At 40.2% G+C, this 17,424-nt stretch overlaps 3 protein-coding genes across 3 annotated transcripts; all 3 read left to right on the forward strand.

Moving 5' to 3' along the window:
* Positions 1 to 730: 730 nt before the first annotated feature.
* On the forward strand, positions 731 to 5,887 carry rap1gapl (RAP1 GTPase activating protein-like). Its single transcript, XM_070912440.1, has 19 exons — positions 731 to 801; positions 970 to 1,002; positions 1,136 to 1,226; positions 1,402 to 1,437; positions 1,535 to 1,582; positions 1,708 to 1,905; positions 1,991 to 2,088; positions 2,519 to 2,597; positions 3,055 to 3,108; positions 3,194 to 3,277; positions 3,360 to 3,460; positions 3,545 to 3,674; positions 3,815 to 3,976; positions 4,366 to 4,437; positions 4,991 to 5,077; positions 5,179 to 5,334; positions 5,436 to 5,519; positions 5,612 to 5,631; positions 5,711 to 5,887. The coding sequence occupies exons 1-19, from the start codon at positions 731 to 733 to the stop codon at positions 5,799 to 5,801; spliced, it is 1,695 nt and encodes a 564-aa protein (XP_070768541.1). The 3' UTR covers positions 5,802 to 5,887.
* Positions 5,888 to 6,604: 717 nt separating this feature from the next.
* On the forward strand, positions 6,605 to 9,483 carry gstk1 (glutathione S-transferase kappa 1). Its single transcript, XM_070911646.1, has 7 exons — positions 6,605 to 6,984; positions 7,069 to 7,150; positions 7,772 to 7,900; positions 8,321 to 8,466; positions 8,569 to 8,685; positions 8,777 to 8,870; positions 9,213 to 9,483. The coding sequence occupies exons 1-7, from the start codon at positions 6,916 to 6,918 to the stop codon at positions 9,260 to 9,262; spliced, it is 687 nt and encodes a 228-aa protein (XP_070767747.1). The 5' UTR covers positions 6,605 to 6,915; the 3' UTR covers positions 9,263 to 9,483.
* Positions 9,484 to 11,865: 2,382 nt separating this feature from the next.
* styk1b (serine/threonine/tyrosine kinase 1b) lies at positions 11,866 to 16,897 on the forward strand. The gene is made up of 10 exons (XM_070911980.1): positions 11,866 to 12,047; positions 13,047 to 13,102; positions 13,286 to 13,456; positions 13,891 to 14,223; positions 14,335 to 14,516; positions 14,679 to 14,753; positions 15,113 to 15,321; positions 15,506 to 15,546; positions 15,861 to 15,957; positions 16,066 to 16,897. The coding sequence occupies exons 2-10, from the start codon at positions 13,048 to 13,050 to the stop codon at positions 16,256 to 16,258; spliced, it is 1,356 nt and encodes a 451-aa protein (XP_070768081.1). The 5' UTR covers positions 11,866 to 12,047; position 13,047; the 3' UTR covers positions 16,259 to 16,897.
* Positions 16,898 to 17,424: the final 527 nt, after the last annotated feature.

Genomic DNA, 17,424 nt, shown 5'->3' on the forward strand with positions numbered 1-17,424 from the left:
TTAAGTACATTGTGCTGATGATACTTATAAGTACTTTTATTCATAAAGGATCTGATAACTTCTTCCACCTCTGGTCAAAAGGCATGATAAACAGCTTTTATTTCAAAGTTTGCAAGTGGGGCTGAAGTGAAGCACTTTTTCATCTTCTTTTTCTTCAATGTAATTTGTGTCATGTAACACCACCTCTCTTTGTTTGTCTTCATCTTTCTTTCAATCTCTCTCTCTCTCTCTCTCTCTCTCTCTCTCTCTCTCTCTCTCTCTCTATCCTCAGGCCTACTTCACCCTCCCCTGCTGGCTATCTCCTCACCCTCGCTGTGTGTGCTGTCAATAATTGATGATCCTTACTGACTCAAAGGGTAACAGGTCCGGGGGAAAATGTCTCACCCATTTCTTTATTTATTTACAAGTATATCTTTTAAGTTCAGTCAGTCTGAAGAAACCACCACAAGTGTTTATTCAAGCTCGAGGATGGATGGCATGAAGCAGCCTGACCGTGTCCGTTTTGCAGTTTATGGCAGCTGCGACACCTGTGACCATGAGCGGGTTAATGCTGCTTGTCTGGCTGACAGCAGGACAGAGGGAGGAAAGGGAAGCTTAAATGAGTGAGAGGCAGGGGGCAGAGAGGAGGAGGAGTGACAGAATGATAGAGTGAATTAATTCAACCTTAGCCAGCCCTGATTGACTCGGTAGCAAACCGGCATGTACAAACATTCACAGTGACACCAAAGCCATGGAGAGAGAAAAGAGGAATGACATGTCCTTCTCCAGAAAGAGAAGTTTCACTTTTGGGGCATATGGAGGGTGAGTAAAGACACTGTTTGTCTCAAATTAGGATTGGCATTTTCCACCACAAGTCAATTGAGTAGCTACATATACTAAATAAATGACATTATTTTAGATGTAAGTAATCCTGTCTATGTAAGATGATCCGTTTTCTTCTCCGAGTAGTTCTCACTTCCTTGTTTACAGTGTGGACAGATTCACATGTGAGGATGAGACGAGGTGAGGTTTTTATTTTCCATTTTATCGCCACTGTTTCGAGCTAACATTTGAGCTTTATTGTACAAAGTACGACCTGAATGAGAAGTGATGAATTGTGCTTTCTTCTTTTGTATGAATGAACCTGTTGCTGCAGACCTGACTCTGCAGAGGACAACATACTGGACATCCTGGACTCTCCTGCCAGTGAGAGCAAGCCTTTCCTCCCTGCCAGCAGCAACCAGAGGGTGATATCACCTTCCAGCCTTATTTTAATCAAATATACTTAATGTATTGCCATGTCCTGCCTGTCTGAGGGTCCAAGTTTCCATTCGCAACTGAAGTGTTTGTCATGTTCCTCTTCCTTCCCTCTCTCTCTGTCTGCCTTTCTGTCTGACATCTGGTGCCTGGTGTTCATATCAGGACGCAGAGCTGTTTGAAATCATTGAAAAGCTGCAGGTGAGTTACAGCGCGATTGATCTTGTGTAGTGTGTGTGTGCAGTGGTGTCTGAGCAGCAGAAGTTTCTTATCATCAATACTCCCCCTTGTCCATCAGGGCAGCAGGATCGATGAGCAGCGGTGTGAATTCCCTCTCCCTCTGAAGGTTAGTCTTCAATCTGACAGTGTTGACACTGACCTTTCTACGAACGCCACAACATTTGATTCCCCAAACAACAGAAAACAACGGGCCCTCATCATCATCATGTGCTTTCTTTGTGTCTATTTTAGTCTCAGCTTTTAACGATAGGTGGAGACCTGCCGCTCATCCTCCCATCAAAGTTGGGGGGCTACTGGATGGACCCCCCTCTGGAGAGGCTTGTAGACGTGAGTCCCACCTCGTCCCACTATGGCCTCGATCCAGAGAGCTACGACATCATGGAGAGAGACGGAGAGGCCAAAATCTACCACGAGTTCTTCCGCTCACGAGTAAGAAGACTTTAAAGTCTCAAGGAATATTTTATCTTTCCTGGATTTTATGTTTATGTTTTATCATCCTTTCTTCCCCCTTTAGTACCATCACTCATTCACAGCAGTGGATCCATCTCTGGGGCCTCTGGTTCTCTCTGTTTGTTTTGAGGAGGAGGAGAACAAACTGCGGGTGATACTAAGGTTGAGATCTTTAGCCATTTTAGCGTGTTGCTTGTTGCTACTTCACTTGGATGTTTGAGCTTCACGGTGCAGAATGATGTGTGTGCAGAGTTTCTGTTTTCACTATTGTCTGCTGAAGGGGGAACATCTCTCTACTTACATCAAATCTCAGTTTAAGACGTGTACATATGCGCAGGATTTTATGACATCACAAATAGCATAAGCCAATGATGGTCCAGTGAAGTGGGAGAAATTAAAGAAGTAGCTTTTTGAGGGAAAACATGTCAGACAAAAACTATTATACAAAGCAGAGTGTATTTTTACGTCATAAAACATGTCCGGAGGAGATCTTTACATTCTCGTTTGAATGTATCTGTATGTTGTAACTGTTTTTTCCAAGCAATACTGCATCACAGACAATTATACAGAGATTGTGTTTCTTGCCTCACAGAATGAAGGAGTGCTCTCTGCATGGAGTTTTCTCTGTCTCTCTTTTCCCCAGCATCCCATCTGCTGTTGAACTAGCAAAGGTATCAAACTACTGAAGTATTCTTCTCATTCATAAGTAAAAGTTGCGCCACGCTGTAAAAACTCTGTAACAACTAAATACAGAAATATTATCAGCAAAAAATACTTTAAGTATCACGAGTAAATGTTCTCATTGTCCCTTTCAGAGAGTTTTTATTTGATACATTATGTTATTTGATTATTTTTATTGACACAATAACATGTATGAAGCACTTCCATTGTTGTAGCTGGTTTAGGTGGAGAAAATTGTAACTACTTTATATGCTACTTTAATTTATAACAATTCATCATATTTTATAAACCGATCATATGTTATGTTTGTAAAATTTGTAGGAAGAAAAAATCTGCAATGTAACTAGTCACTATAGCTGTGTAATAAATGTAGCAGAGTAAATGAGATACGATATTTCCCTCTGAAACAGTGAAACAGAAGAATAAAATAGCAAATTTTCTCTCCAGATGCTCTGTGATAGAGTGACTGTCTCAAAGTTTGAAGTGGTCAGCTACCTCAAGGTAATGGCCAAAACTACCAATGACTAAAAATAATGACCACTTATTTTAGACAGATCCTCTCAGATCTCCCTCCCTCACCCCTCAGGCTCCAGAACTCATAACTGCATTTGATGAACACAGAGTGTCTCCTAATTTCAAGTTTGGCGTTTTGTACCAAAAGGACGGGCAGGTAAGAAATTGTGCAGAGAATGACTAAAATATGGCACCGCATCATAACCACTCTGTCTCAGACAACATCCGTCTCTCTCTAGTTCACAGAGGAGGACATACTCAGTAACAATGAGGAAAGTGAAGAGTTTAAGGAGTTCCTTTCTATTTTGGGAGAGACGATTCAACTGCAAGGCTTTACCGGGTAAAGTGCACTATACGATGATGTTGTTTAGCTGGACAAATGACACATGCCACATGACTGCTTCTCCTCACTCCCTTTTCTCAGGTTCAGAGGAGGACTGGATGTGTGTCATGGTCAGACAGGAAGTCAAGCAGTCTTCACTTCCTTTCACGGGAGAGAAATCATGTTCCATGTCGCAACTAAACTGCCTTTCACAGACGGTGACCCACAGCAGGTCAGTTACTGGATCAACCTCCGTCTATTCTGCGCTGATGACTCACAGGACGGTGTTTCTGTGGATATTTTCAGGACTAGTTGGAAACGTTTCTTGAACACTTGACACTTTTTTCTCCTTCTCCTCATCTCCCCACACAGTTACAAAGAAAAAGACACATTGGTAATGACATTGTAGCTTTGGTCTACCAGGAGGGCCAAACCCCCTTTCTATCTGATGTTATCAAGTCTCACTTCCTGCACTGTTTCCTGGTGGTCCGGAGGATTGAGGGGGAGGAGGAGACAGGTGAAACTGCGTACCAGGTGAGTGAAAAATAGCCCCTATTGAATCGATCATCAATATGTTTTTCTTAACTGATAACTGATTAACCTTTTATATTAAAAAGCATGCAGTATTTTTCTAGAGCCCGACCAATACTGGATTTTTGAGGCTAATACCAATATTGCTATTGAGTTTAAAAGAATTCAACAATATGTTGGCTGATATAACATAACGAACATTTTTTGATAAGGATGTTTAGAAAACGAGAAAATGTTTCTTTGCTCTGTTTCTAAATTACCACTTTTTTGTTCCTTATTGGTAGAAATATACACTCATACTAATATATCTGCGATCAGCTAATATTGGCCTATAATTTCAGCCAAGACGCTTTATCAATCAGGCTCTAATACCCTTTTCTCCTCTCCTACAGGTGTGTGTCACAGCCAGAGAGGATGTTCCTCCCTTTGGTCCAGTCCTTCCGGATCCATCCGTCTTCACAGATGTAAGACTGCCTTCCATTAAGTGTCTCAGTAAGCCCTGTCAGTGAGTGAGCATGCACAACACCAGGACCCTGGAACTGGCCCACCTAAAGGGAATGTAGCCATCACTAATGTGATTAATTCCACCTGTGCTTTTCCTGCTTTGAAAAGTCAAAATGTCATGAAAAGGGTCTGTTTGTTTACCTGATCTTAGTCCCCTCCAGTACTCCTTTTTCAGTGAAGAAATTTTGACATGTCACAGTTGGCTGAATTCCATTTAGCTGCTAAAAAAAAACCTTGTATTATACAATGTGCCTTTGTTTTGTGGACTTGTCTGCCTTAGTTAGTTTTTTTATTTTATTTATCCTTATTTGCCTTGTTTGCCTTTTACCTGCCTGCCTCTGCTCCTTGTCTTGTTAACAAACGCTGCTTTGATCCTTGACCCACTAAACTTATTGCTCAACCTGTCCTGCCTGTGAGCTTTTGAGTCCACACCTGGCTTACCTAAATCTCTGCAGTACAAAGCAATTATTGAGATGCTTCACAAGTCTTGGTTTCCTCTGTCCTGTCTCCCAGCGTTCCCTGCTGAGAGAATTCCTTCTGACAAAACTCATCAATGCAGAGATTTCCTGCTATAAGGCTCAACGATTCAGCAGACTGGAGGTAGAGGGAAAAAACTGTTTTTATTTATACTCTTTAGTGTGAATTAGTGAATATCCAAGCTTGTTCTGTGATTTCTCTCCTATCCCTCCTCTTTTACGAAGCTCCGCACTCGCTCGGCGCTCCTTGAGAGTTTGCAGGCTGAACTCTCCACCCGTTCCCAGTGCATGATGGGGGATCCATCACTGTCTGCTCTTCCATCCTCTGAGGGTGTCCGGGGGGTGTCGGAGGGGAGTGGAGGATTCATAGAAAACTTCAAGGTAAATCTTGGCCTCCCTCGCCTCTCAAGTTTCATAAACTCTCTCACATTTGACTTTACTATTTTCACTTCACAATTTGTCTTCTGAATCTCTGTCATTAGAGAGCCATACGAGTGCGGAGCCACTCTTTTGAGACTCTTGGAGTACCCAGGAAGATTGGTGGCAATGCATCACAGAAGCCTAAGGTAATAAATTCACAATGGGATTGAATGTGTTTGACTGAATAAATACTTATTAAAAGGTTTGAGCTAATATTTTTTTCTAACTTCCTTTACAGGCAGAGAAAGATGGAGAGAGGTAAGACAGAAAACAGGTAAAAGGTTTTTTTTGTATGATTTAAGTTAGAAAACAGAAAATTGTTTTCTCTGCTTTTCAGTGACAAATCTCCAGGACCTCTGCCTGCTCTCTCTGACAGTTTGGGACCAGCTGAACTCAAAGATCAAGCAAGTCCTCAAGAAGAGACATAAAAGGAAATATTAATTTGAAGATTTTAGACGTTAATATACTTATAGACATCGCTACCCTATACGGTTACTTCTTTATTATCCTGGTGGATGGCTTATATGTAAATAGAGTGTAAAAGTAAATAGTATTTATGAGAATATAATTATTTTACTGTTATAGCAGTGATATTCTACATTAATGAAAAGCTTTACATTGTATTTCAGTGAAATGTGAAACATATAAAACTGCCAGGAAAGACTAAAATGTTTTGACAGTTTTTACACTTGTGTGTTTATATTGTCAGTAAAACAGTTTTACTCCAATGAAAGATGTAAGGACAGGAAATGGGGAGGAGACAGAGGGGGAGAACAGCAGCGGAGGTTTAAAATGAGTGTGTGTTCACACAACAGTGTGTTGTGTATACAGATATGTGTGACCAGAGGAATGTGCAGGTACATGCAGGAGGAAGAGGAGGAGACAGAGAGAAGGGAGAAAAAATGTTAATGTTAATTTAATAAGAGAAAAAATATAATAAGAAAGAAGTAAATATATATGTATATAACAAGTTCATTAGAGAAAATGTAGTCACTTTTTACCTACTTTCCTGCTAATGTGCGGCACCATGCTCCAGTCCAGTAGGTGGCGGTAATGCGCATATACGCTGTCTTGCGAGCCGCCAATAAATTCATAGAAGAAGAAGGTGAAGAAGTCGGAGTGGTAGAAGAAGAAAATGAAGGTAATCTAGAGGAGGGTAGTGATGTTGTCTCTGTGTTTAAACACATGACCCTAGCGGTCAGACATTGCTACTGCACATATCCGTGGTGCTTGCAGCTCTAGCTAACTGTAGCTAATTTAAAGCTACTTCTAATTCAACAAACGTTAACAACAGTTCGAGCTAATTCTGCGCTTACGCGTCTGTTAAAACCAACAAAAGCTATTTCTATTACATGTTTTACTGTTTGGTGATGCACTGATTTGACTCAACTATACACCGAGCAGCCCTGCGTCAGGTCAGTTGAACTTCGGCACACTGAGCAGTGCACTGAGACTGATAGCAAGTAAAGGAGACGTTAGAGTTATTCGCACAGTTAACTTTGCATTTCAAAAGTAAGAGCCAGTGACCCTGCAGACCTGAAGATGGCATCCAAGAAAGTGATCGAGTTGTTCTACGATGTGGTTTCTCCGTACTCTTGGCTTGGCTTTGAGGTTAGTTTCTTTTTGATGGCAGCTTCAATAACAAAGCCACCGACTTGGTTAAAAATGAAGCTTTTACGTCGTTTGTGTTCACAGGTCATGTGTCGCTACAGACAGGTGTGGAATATAGAGCTCAAACTGCGTCCTGCATTCCTTGGCGGCATCATGCAGGGAGCAGGTAAACAAACAGTGCTGGAAAGTAACTGAGTACATTTACTCAAGTACAATTTTGAGGTACTTGTACAGCACTACATTTCAGATGCAAATATTGGCCTTTTCACTCCACTGCATTTAATTGATAACTTTAGCTACTTTTCAAATTCAGATTAACAACACACAGTAGAATCAACTAATAAAATATGATGTATTATTAAAGGATAAGATAAGGGGGGAAATTCACAAGGTAGCTGTGTATAAAGTAATTAAAATTAGCCCCACCTTAACCAGCTGCCACATGACAGTGATGAGCACATTCATGCATCATTATAATCCAGTAATATAATGTATATGCATGCATAATGGGTACTTTTATTTTTGGTACATGCTAATACTTCTGTACTTTTACAGTAAAATTTGTAATGCATGACTATTTCTACACTCTGTTTTTACTTAAGTAAAAGATCTGAGTACTTCTTCCACCACTGTAAATAAATACCTGTACCTGTAAACTATTGCAGGGCATGTTTAGGTCTGTGTGGACACTCTTAGTACTGTTTACTAATATTATAATATTTCATATAATGTAAATTATATATATTAATATAAATATTAATATAAAATGAATAATCTTTCATGACAGGCAACAAGCCCCCTGGTCTGGTTCCAAACAAATTCCTGTACATGACCAAGGATCTGAAGCACTTGGCAGAGTATTTTGGTGTTCCCTTGCAGGTTCCATCTGACCCCTTTGAGGCCATGTTCCAAAAAGGTACATACAAGCAGTATCTGATGGGATCGGTACTGCAATGCGTACTTTTCCTACTTCTCCTTAGAAAAGATTATCAGTACAATATATTCATGCCGCTGTATGCTGAAGGATGGATGTGTGTTTTTATTTGGTCCCACCTGCCATCAGATTCTTACTCCTTTGTATTATGTTATTGTTTCGTTGAAGAGTGTTTCATTTTTTCACTAAGAAACTGTTTGTGCCATGGACTTCTTATTTGATTGTGTTGACAACACTCAATTGAAAATAAAATATTGCCATATAGTGAACATGGGGCTTTTGGGTCTCCCTGGTGGTGGTGGTAATTTAGCCTTGCACAATGCGTTGGTGGTACTATTTCTATATTGAGCAAAGCTAATAATGCAATGAGTTTCAGGTTTCCTTCTGTTTTTCTTCTTCTAGGCTCCTTGTCTGCAATGCGATTTGTGGCAGCAGTACAAGAGAGGGAGAAGGGTGGAGACAAGCAGGCGGAGCGGGTGTCCCGGGAGCTGTGGAGAAGGATCTGGAGTGAGGACAAAGACATCACTGAACCTGCATCATTGTCTGAGGTACCGACTTATCCCGCCTGGTTGTGTTTGAGAAGATTAAGAAGCTCTATTCAGTGTTTGTCACATTTAAAAAAAAAAAAAAAAAAAAAAAATGTTTTGCAGGCAGCGATGAAAGCAGGATTGTCTGACAGCGAGATTAAAGAAGTGCTGAAGCTGTCCACCTCAAAGGAGATCAAAGACAAGCTGAAAAGCTCAACACAGGATGCACTTGATCATGGGGTCAGTTGCGTCCTTCAGCTCTCCTTCTAGATTCAGGAAAGAGAGACATTAGAATGTATTGAACAAAATCTCTCCTACTGCCTCTCCCCAGGCATTCGGCTTCCCCCTGCTGGTGTGCCATGTAAATGGAAAGCCAGAGATGTTTTTTGGATCTGACAGATTTGAGCTCATGGCCCACTGCATTGGTGAGAAAACAACTCTACTGTGCATCATTCACGAACACAAACACACATAATGTAAAAGTGACAATATAAGGATTAAAATGACACTTCACATAGTCTTAATCTGCACATCACCCATGACAAGAGCATTAGATAAATGTCTAAAATGTAAATATACTGTTATTGACACTCTGGAGACATAGCGTTTTATTTAAAGCTGACAAGCATTTGACAACATTACAAATTGTGTTGCGGCTTCATTCTCTGTTGTTTCTGTGGTTTATGCAAAGTTCAGCATCTCATTAGCAATTCAAGCTGAAGCTGTCTTGAGATTCTTGCCCAATCTCATCTTGTTCTCGGTTTCAGGGGAGAAGTGGCTGGGACCTCAGCCTGACAAGTCAGCTGCCAAACTGTGAGAGAAAAAAGCTGCCTTCAAACACAGTTGGTGGGCTCACAGACACATCTTGTGTTAATTATGTTTTTGATTTCCCCTAATTCTTCAAAGTTCATATTTTCTGTGCTGTGCCTTCTGAAACCAAGACCTTAATAAAAAATAGTATTGTAAATAATGTAACATACCATTGTACTGTTAATTATGTGGGCCCTGACAACTTACAGATAATAAAGCTGATTATCTTTTCTGTTGAAATACAAAAGCATGAAAAGGATGTAACATTATGTGTTTGACAAACATGTAACATTATACAGTCAGCCATGCTAGTGGCGTGGCTCTATGGATTGTGGGATAATCAGTCCACCACTTTGGTGCAGAATGAAATATCTCATGAAACTATGACATTCAGCGACATTCACGGTCCTGACAGGATGAATCCTAATTACTTTGGTGATACTCTGACAGCTCCTCTAGCGCCACCGTGAGGTTGACATTTTTGGTTTTGAGTGAAATGTCTTCATAACTACTGGATGGATTGCCAAGACATTTAGTGCAGACATTCATGTCCCCCTCAGGATGAGTTGTAATAACTGGTAATCCTTATATATATATATATATATATATATATATATATATATATATATATATTATTATTATTATTATTAATACATTACCCTAAATCTTGCCTTGGCTCAGTGGTTTCTTCAAAGCAAGAATGTCCTGAGTTTCAATCCATTTGTGACAGAGGCCTTTCTGTACAGGTTTCCTCCCACAGTCCAAGTACATAGGTTAAATTGCCCGTAGGTAATACTGTTGTTTGTATGTGGTTATCTGTTTGTGTTTGCTTTGTGATAGACTGACGAGCTGTCCAGGGTGTAACTATCCTCTTTCCCAATGCAAGCTGGGATTCACTCCACCCCCTTGCAATACTAAACAGGATGTGGGTATAGATAATGAAGGGCTGGATAAAACCTCTGTAATGAGGTAAATTTCAAATGTCAACATGAGATGGCAATACATATATATTATTTATAACACTTGCCACGGAGCTTAAATTGTTCAATTTCAGCAAATACTGCAAAACAGTGTTTATTTAGTTGTATGTCACTCATAGTAACTCAACTACCACTGATTGGATCATACAAAAATCTGATCACTAATACATCACAATGATCCCTTCTGGTTGGAAAATAAAGAGGTGGAGAGTTGTAAAATCATACCTTACAGACAGAAAACAATGTGTCCGCGTAGACCAGAAAACCTTACAAATGATTGATAAATATGTTGGTGTGCCTCAAGGTTCAACTTTATATAAATAACTTCTGTTATTTAGTTTGTATGTTAATGACCTGCCTGAAGTTTGTCCACCTACTGTATTCTCTGTGCATTATTACATATTCAACCAGGGGCTCAGAACCTTTTTAGCCTCTGACCCCTTACCAAAAAAATCACTGTTGTTGGGGACATTTCACCTTTAAACTGTCCAGGTGGTTTCATTTAAATAGATAAGTGTTTGAGGCTCAAAGTGGTCAAAGTATCCCATATTTCACAAAAAAAGCAAAGACTGGAGAAAAGAACAAAAGCACAAAAATGAATTATTGCCCAACCCCCTCAGCATTAACAACATAATAATGCAATATTTAATTGTACTGTTGAACATTTAAGCACATTTTGTTGATAAAACTTGTACCTTTACTTTTTCTTGTTTATAGTGCAATACAAGTGACCAATATGAAGACACATATGACACGGCACAAGACAAGAGGGGGAACTAGACTAAAAAAAAAACAGCAGCAACAATAACAACAAGAAGAAAAAACAAACAAAAAAGATACTATATATAAATATATATTATTTATTATATATTGTTGGCATACTACGCATGTGTGTAGGTAGGTGTGTGTGTGTGGGAGGGTGAGTTTTCTATGTAAAAGACATGAAGGGGGGAGAGAGCAAAAGGGAGGGACAATGTCAACCAAGGGGGAAAAAGCAACATCAGCTACAATACACTTTTACTGGTTTTATTGCAAGACTTGTAAATTAGTAATTTTACATTGTAATATTGGTATTTTTGCTTAAGTAAAGAATTTGAGTACTTCTTCCACCTCTGTAATTATGCATTATCTTCTTTGACAGTATGCTATTTATATATTTTTCAAGATGTAGGATTATTTGTATACATTTAATGCCTGTACTCGGAAAGAAATGCAGTTTATTATTGCTGACTAAATACTCCAGAGACTGCAAAGCTTGTCATGCGAGTTCCCGTGCAATGAGGGCAGAACACGTTTAACAAAAGGCTGCAGACTAAAAATGAGCGGCAGGACCAGTTTCCCTAAACAAAGAGGAGAAAGGCAGGGCCAGAGGTAGCTGACATATGTCGGCCTCAGAGAAGAAAAGCTTATAACAGAATGTGGTCGAGCAAACTCTAAGAGAGGCAGGGCAAGACTGTGGAATAAACCTGATATCAGTGCATCACCTCCTAAACTGAGAAGGAGAGAGACAGAAAGGAGGAAGAAGGAAGAGGTGAATTGGAGAGAAGAGGGATACGGTGTAGGTGAAGAGGGTGGAGTTAAGAAAACACTGAAGGTGGACAAACAGAGAGCAGCGCATTGATCCCTTGAGCCTGACAAACTGCCTGAGAAAAACAAGACAATGAGGATCTGAAGAGCAAAGCTGAACCCGGACTCCACATTCAGCTGGGAGAATGTGTGAAAAGTGCCTGACTGCGTGAAAGAGGGAAACATGAGTCTGAAATAACAGGATCGAACATTTTCTTTTGGATAGACACAACTGAAGGAGCTGAGGTGAGGATTTTCTATCAGACTATTTTTAAAGTCAAGTAATATGTTGTTAATGTGGCTGTGAGATAGGGTGAGCCAGTGTTTATGCATGATATTAATCTAATAAAACGTTAACATTAACTGTGTATCTCACTCTGCAAACAGTCTTTCTGCGATGATCATGACATTTCTATTTTTATGTAAACAAGCCGGGGCTGTTTTCCCATTTATGTTTGCCCTTTGGGTGTGTAGTGCGACAATAGTATTTATGTGTCAAAAATGCAGATGAACAGGTTGAGAGATGTTGGATCTGACGTAAAAGGATGATCATGTGGGTGAAGAGTTTCCCTGTGTGGCTGCAGTGTCTTTAAAGCAGATCTGAAGTCAGACATAAAGCATTAAAGAGATTATTTAATTTATCATTTTAAGTATGCAGCTTTGGTGAGGGTTGTATGTTGTGGTTAAACTAGCTCATATGGTATTACTTCACCCTTAAATACCCCAACGTTTGAGGTCTGTGCTGTAAGACCAAAAGGATTAAAATGTTGTGTTACAAAAGTCGGTGAAATAAACAAAAGCAAGTGGGTGAGGTGTCAGAGTTTTTATTCTGACTGCCAGTCGTCAGTTTGGCAGGAAGAAACAGTTTGGCATACCTCAGTGACAGTGATACAACATCTGAAGTTCCTGGTCTCAGTTACACGTTCGCTCAGACACCTTCTCATACTGGATACCTGCAAGAGTCATGTTACTATTCACAGATTCAGCCCCAGAGACAAAAGGGGTTTCAGGACTACCACTGTCGCCTTATCTGTTGTTTTTAATTTTTTTTTTATCCACAACAAAGACTTAAATGTTTTTCATAAATAGAAAATGTCCTGAAGCTTTTACATAGCAACTGCAAGGATGTGGAAATACTAGAAACCTACTGAATATAAAGTTTGACTGTGTATGAGGAATGGACAAAAGTGAATAAAATATTCTCAGCAGCATTTCTTTAAGCGCATCTCTTTTTACTTTCGACAGGATGTCTTCATTATCAGAAGCAGACTTCCACTGCAAGCATGGAGATACTATCTGTGGTACGTTTTATCAGCAGAGATTTTGTCCCGGTGTGGCCCTCAGAGGCCTTGTCACTTAAGCTGACAGATGAACAGACGACATACCAGCCCAGACTGTACAGACAAACATGTCTGCCACTCTGAGATCACTGCATCTCAGACTTGCTGAGTGATTGTAAAGACTGTGTCTGTTCCTGTTTGCAGAGATCCGAGTGTATGAGCAGGAGGTGATCATTGTGCCCATCCTGCTGCTGGCCAGCTTCCTGGTCACTGTGGTCTTCATCTTCCTGCTGCGCTTTTGTCCGGAGAAAGTCGATCGCATCCGTCCACAGGCCTCAAAGTCGGCCACCAGGAGAGTGCTGCACGGCATTGATGGTAAGACACTGGAACAGACATAAGTTTGTTAGTGTTGATTCAAACAGATGAAATCATATCACAGAAATTAAATTAGATCCACACTGTCAGCAAAGAGTCAGCAAGATGACTCTGTATGTATAATTATTCAATTTACCCTTTTTCCAGGAGGCGTTTTTAAATATGTACAGCAGACTGTAAAACTGCACCCAAAGTTTGATTGTTAATGTCCATATTCTTGGAAGTGATGTTCTGTTTTTACAGATCAATCAATTATGGATTCAAGGCAAAAAAAGGGCAGCTGAGCAGCATTCTTTCAATAAGCTGTCTATCCATCAAAATTTCATTTTTTCCCCAGCACTTCAAAAAGAGTTCTATTTACCTTCTCTCAAAACATCCTTGCTCTCATCTGTAATGATAATCATTCTCATTCTCTCTCGACTCTCTGTCTGTAGCTCCACCAGGTATCAATGTCCTGGAGCATGAAAGCATCGCTTTGGACATGCCTAGTTCCTATTCCACCTTCCACCCCCCGAACACTTACCCCTCCAAGAACCTCTCCATGTCTGTGGTCACACCCTCTCTCCCGCCCAGTCCCCCACCGCAGCCCTTCAAGCCCAGTTTCGTCCCCATTGTCCAGCCCAGAGAGTTGCCCCGTCAGAGGCTGCCTGAGTCCTTCAACCTGGTCACCCCTCTGCCTGCTGCCTTCTCCCTGCGCTCCGACTCCTTTGTGTCCCTCTACAGGGCCCGTATGGAAAACAGGAACGTGGTACTGCGAGTCCTAAATGGTGAGATGTTGAGAAGAGCTCTTAATTGTGTCATTTGCTTTCTCATCTGATTTTCAGGACATGGTTTCTGTAACTGATCCTTTCTCTTACTCTCATTCTTGCCCTTTACAGACTCCGCTGATGCCACAGAAAGACACAGCTTCCTGGGCTTTGCGTCCTTCCTGTCCCAGCTGGGACCACATCCCTTCTTGCCAGAGCTTCTTGGTGTGGTCTCACTTCGAGCTCCTCTGGTCACAGTTGTGGAAGAGCTGGAGAATAGAGACCTGCTCAGCTTCCTGTGGCGATGCAGACAGGTATATTTATTCCTGAGGGTATACTGCTGCAATGTGTGTTAAGTCACTTTAAGTATCAAACCATATATTCAAAGCAAAAAAAATCATTCATAAAAGAGCAAAAGAATCATTGTGTCATCTTCCAAATGGCAAAGTAACTTCTCGTTATGTTTTCGATTTCAGGAACAAGTGGATAATCCATGTGAGATGACTGAGAGACGAATATTTACCATGGCCAAACAGGTGGCCTCAGCACTGGTCAGTATGCTAATGAATATGTCCTCACCTTTTTTAGACCACAGATTTCACTTTCAAATGACATACAATAACTCAGCATTGACTTGTTGACAGGGTTTTCTTCTTTATATCATGCACCTACCTGACAAAAATGACAGTACAACAATTTTCTTGTGTTTTTGTATCTTTGTCTCATTACTTTTACTTTACTTTAAGAAATGTATAGCTAGCAGGTCTGGAGGCTGTACTTATGTACAGGAGCTTGAAAATGATGTTCTATAAATGCAGTTTCTGTATGAGGACCTTTAAATATTCACTTCATGTCAGCACACAGCAGATCATTTAATCCTGAGATGCCTCTTGTCTTGTTGCCCAATCAGGAGTTCCTTCACAGCAAAGACCTTCTCCACGGAAACATTCGCGCCCGCAGCGTACTGGTCACCAAGGAGTTCACGGCCAAGCTTTGGGGCCTGCATGGGGTCTACACAAGGAAGAACCAGGGAGCCACTCAGAGAGATGATCCCAGCATGAAGAAATGGCAGGCACCCGAGCTATTAGCCAAGAGGCCTGCCGGTCAGAGCAGCGACATGTGAGTTTTTCTGTTTTCATGGTGTTGCCCAATACAGATGTTGCTGCAGCACAAAAAAACACAAGTATTTGTTAAATGTTGCTACTAACTTACAGTAGAAATACATGTCCTGTAGTATATTATTAAGAGGATTTACTGAATGGAAGACTCTGACCATTATTTGCCTCTGTGTGTCCCTCTCTAGCTGGTCATTTGGCATCTTACTGTATGAAATGGCAACATTGGGTAAGTTGGATTTTAACATTTGGCAACATAAGTCATAAATATAATAATATATAATAAACCTAAAAATTGTGAGACGATATACATATCTCAACTGTCCCATACAGTTTTCCCACACCATTTATACTGCGTTATCTATCACTTAAATACAGTATCTCTGCTTGTATTAGGCAATATTGCAAACCCATAAACAGCCATATTGGATTTTAATATGGTTTATGCATCAATGTGATGAAGTAACTTAATCTGTTAAGTATTTTATTTGCTGGATCCATATCTCCTACTCCTACCTACTATATTTACTCTTTTCTTTCCAGGTGAAGCTCCATTTGCAGAAATCTCTGTTAATGAGCTTCTGCAGTTTCATCAACGAGGGAAAACTCTGAAAAAAACTTCCAACTGTTCCAACACGCTGTAAGTATCCACTGCATGCTCCAGACAACGCACGACCAAACCTGAAGCAGAGTGCTGTTTCCCTTTTTCAAATGTGAACTCAGATGGTTTTGTCTCTCTCTCTATCAGACACTCCATCATTAAGGGATGTTGCCAATGGAAGGATCAAGATCGACCCTCTCTGGCTGAGGTGAGCCGCAAGCTCCTCTCAGGAGAGAAAAGTGCCTCTGACAAAGTCCTCAAGGTGTCTGGGACAGTAAACATTGAGCGGTACCTGCAGGAAGCAGGATACGGGGAAACCAACAGCTACACTGTTTTCTGAACACTGCCTGTGCCAGCAAAATAAATTGCACTATTCTCCCCACTGGTAACCCAATGGTGCACTTTTACAAAACAATATCTTTCAGGTGCAAGTGTTCTGAACTCTGTTTATGAGTGCTTTGGGCACTGAAATTGTTCTTTTATTTTATGTATTCTTCTACTTCAGGTTCACACAGCCTAAATGAGAATACCTGTGTGCTAAATACGTTGTTTACCTTTGGGAACATTCATTTTCATCTAAGACCTCATTCATATGTGTCTTTGTCTGTCTAGGTAATACCTAAATCTTTGAGATTCAGTTGGGGAAATACAGCCAGTAACTTTGTAGTAGTAGTACACTTTAAGATATGTAAACTTGACCAATGTACAGCTGCTGCATCCTCAACTTGTAGTCAATACTGTCAATATGATGGTTTACAAATCTTGTTTATAACCTAAAGCCAATGTATACTAACAGATTATGTTATTACCAAATTTTTGTATGATTTTATATTTGGCAGGGTTAAGGAAATGAAGGACTCATACGTGTAATTATGCTATTATTATTATTATTATCATCACTGTCTTCTGTATAAGCTCAGTTCATGTGGACACCTACAACACTATTTAAATGTGAATAAAATATCACTTTAAGTCCTCATATGACCTTTTTCCTTTTCAAGTGGACATCATGGGGGTAATTAAAGCGCACACACACACACACACACACACACACAACACACACAGTCCAGTAACAGGTATTGTTTATTGGTAGTACTGCATACATGTACACAGAGCACTTCCACTCAGCCCTTGAGAGAGCAAACCATGAGGAATACCTATTTTCAGGTAGTTAAGTTGATTAAAGCTACTAAAACTATATCATATCCATGAAAAAATAATATTGATTGTAGTACAAAATGGAAAAGATACAAAACTAAACTTTTAATAACTGGTAAAATTAACTAATTAAAATACCAGGCTTATTGAGTGTCTTCTGCTCGATGTGATTGGAGCCTGGATTGAACTACTATGGTAAAATAACAAGCAACTACTAAAAGACTTATATATAATATTTAAATGAAGTGGACTGTAGTTGACATCACTCCAAATCATATCACTAAAGTTAAAGCACCGTTTGAAATACAGCAAGAAGGCAACGTTTCTTTTTTTTCACCCAAACAGGTG

Source organism: Enoplosus armatus, chromosome 9 (genome assembly GCF_043641665.1).
Source record: "Enoplosus armatus isolate fEnoArm2 chromosome 9, fEnoArm2.hap1, whole genome shotgun sequence".
NCBI classification, from domain to species: domain Eukaryota; kingdom Metazoa; phylum Chordata; class Actinopteri; order Centrarchiformes; family Enoplosidae; genus Enoplosus; species Enoplosus armatus.

What these genes read in the sequence shown, in the direction of transcription:
- rap1gapl (XM_070912440.1), top strand. Translation starts at nt 731, where the DNA reads ATGGAGAGAGAAAAGAGGAATGACATGTCCTTCTCCAGAAAGAGAAGT. An exon ending in CTGCTGTTGAACTAGCAAAG is followed by an intron (nt 2,598 to 3,054) that starts GTATCAAACTAC and finishes TTTTCTCTCCAG; the next exon opens with ATGCTCTGTGATAGAGTGAC. An exon ending in CAGACGGTGACCCACAGCAG is followed by an intron (nt 3,675 to 3,814) that starts GTCAGTTACTGG and finishes CTCCCCACACAG; the next exon opens with TTACAAAGAAAAAGACACAT.
- gstk1 (XM_070911646.1), top strand. Translation starts at nt 6,916, where the DNA reads ATGGCATCCAAGAAAGTGATCGAGTTGTTCTACGATGTGGTTTCTCCG. An exon ending in ACTCTTGGCTTGGCTTTGAG is followed by an intron (nt 6,985 to 7,068) that starts GTTAGTTTCTTT and finishes TTGTGTTCACAG; the next exon opens with GTCATGTGTCGCTACAGACA. An exon ending in CGGCATCATGCAGGGAGCAG is followed by an intron (nt 7,151 to 7,771) that starts GTAAACAAACAG and finishes CTTTCATGACAG; the next exon opens with GCAACAAGCCCCCTGGTCTG.
- styk1b (XM_070911980.1), top strand. Translation starts at nt 13,048, where the DNA reads ATGTCTTCATTATCAGAAGCAGACTTCCACTGCAAGCATGGAGATACT. An exon ending in GCATGGAGATACTATCTGTG is followed by an intron (nt 13,103 to 13,285) that starts GTACGTTTTATC and finishes TCCTGTTTGCAG; the next exon opens with AGATCCGAGTGTATGAGCAG. An exon ending in AACAGGTGGCCTCAGCACTG is followed by an intron (nt 14,754 to 15,112) that starts GTCAGTATGCTA and finishes TTGCCCAATCAG; the next exon opens with GAGTTCCTTCACAGCAAAGA.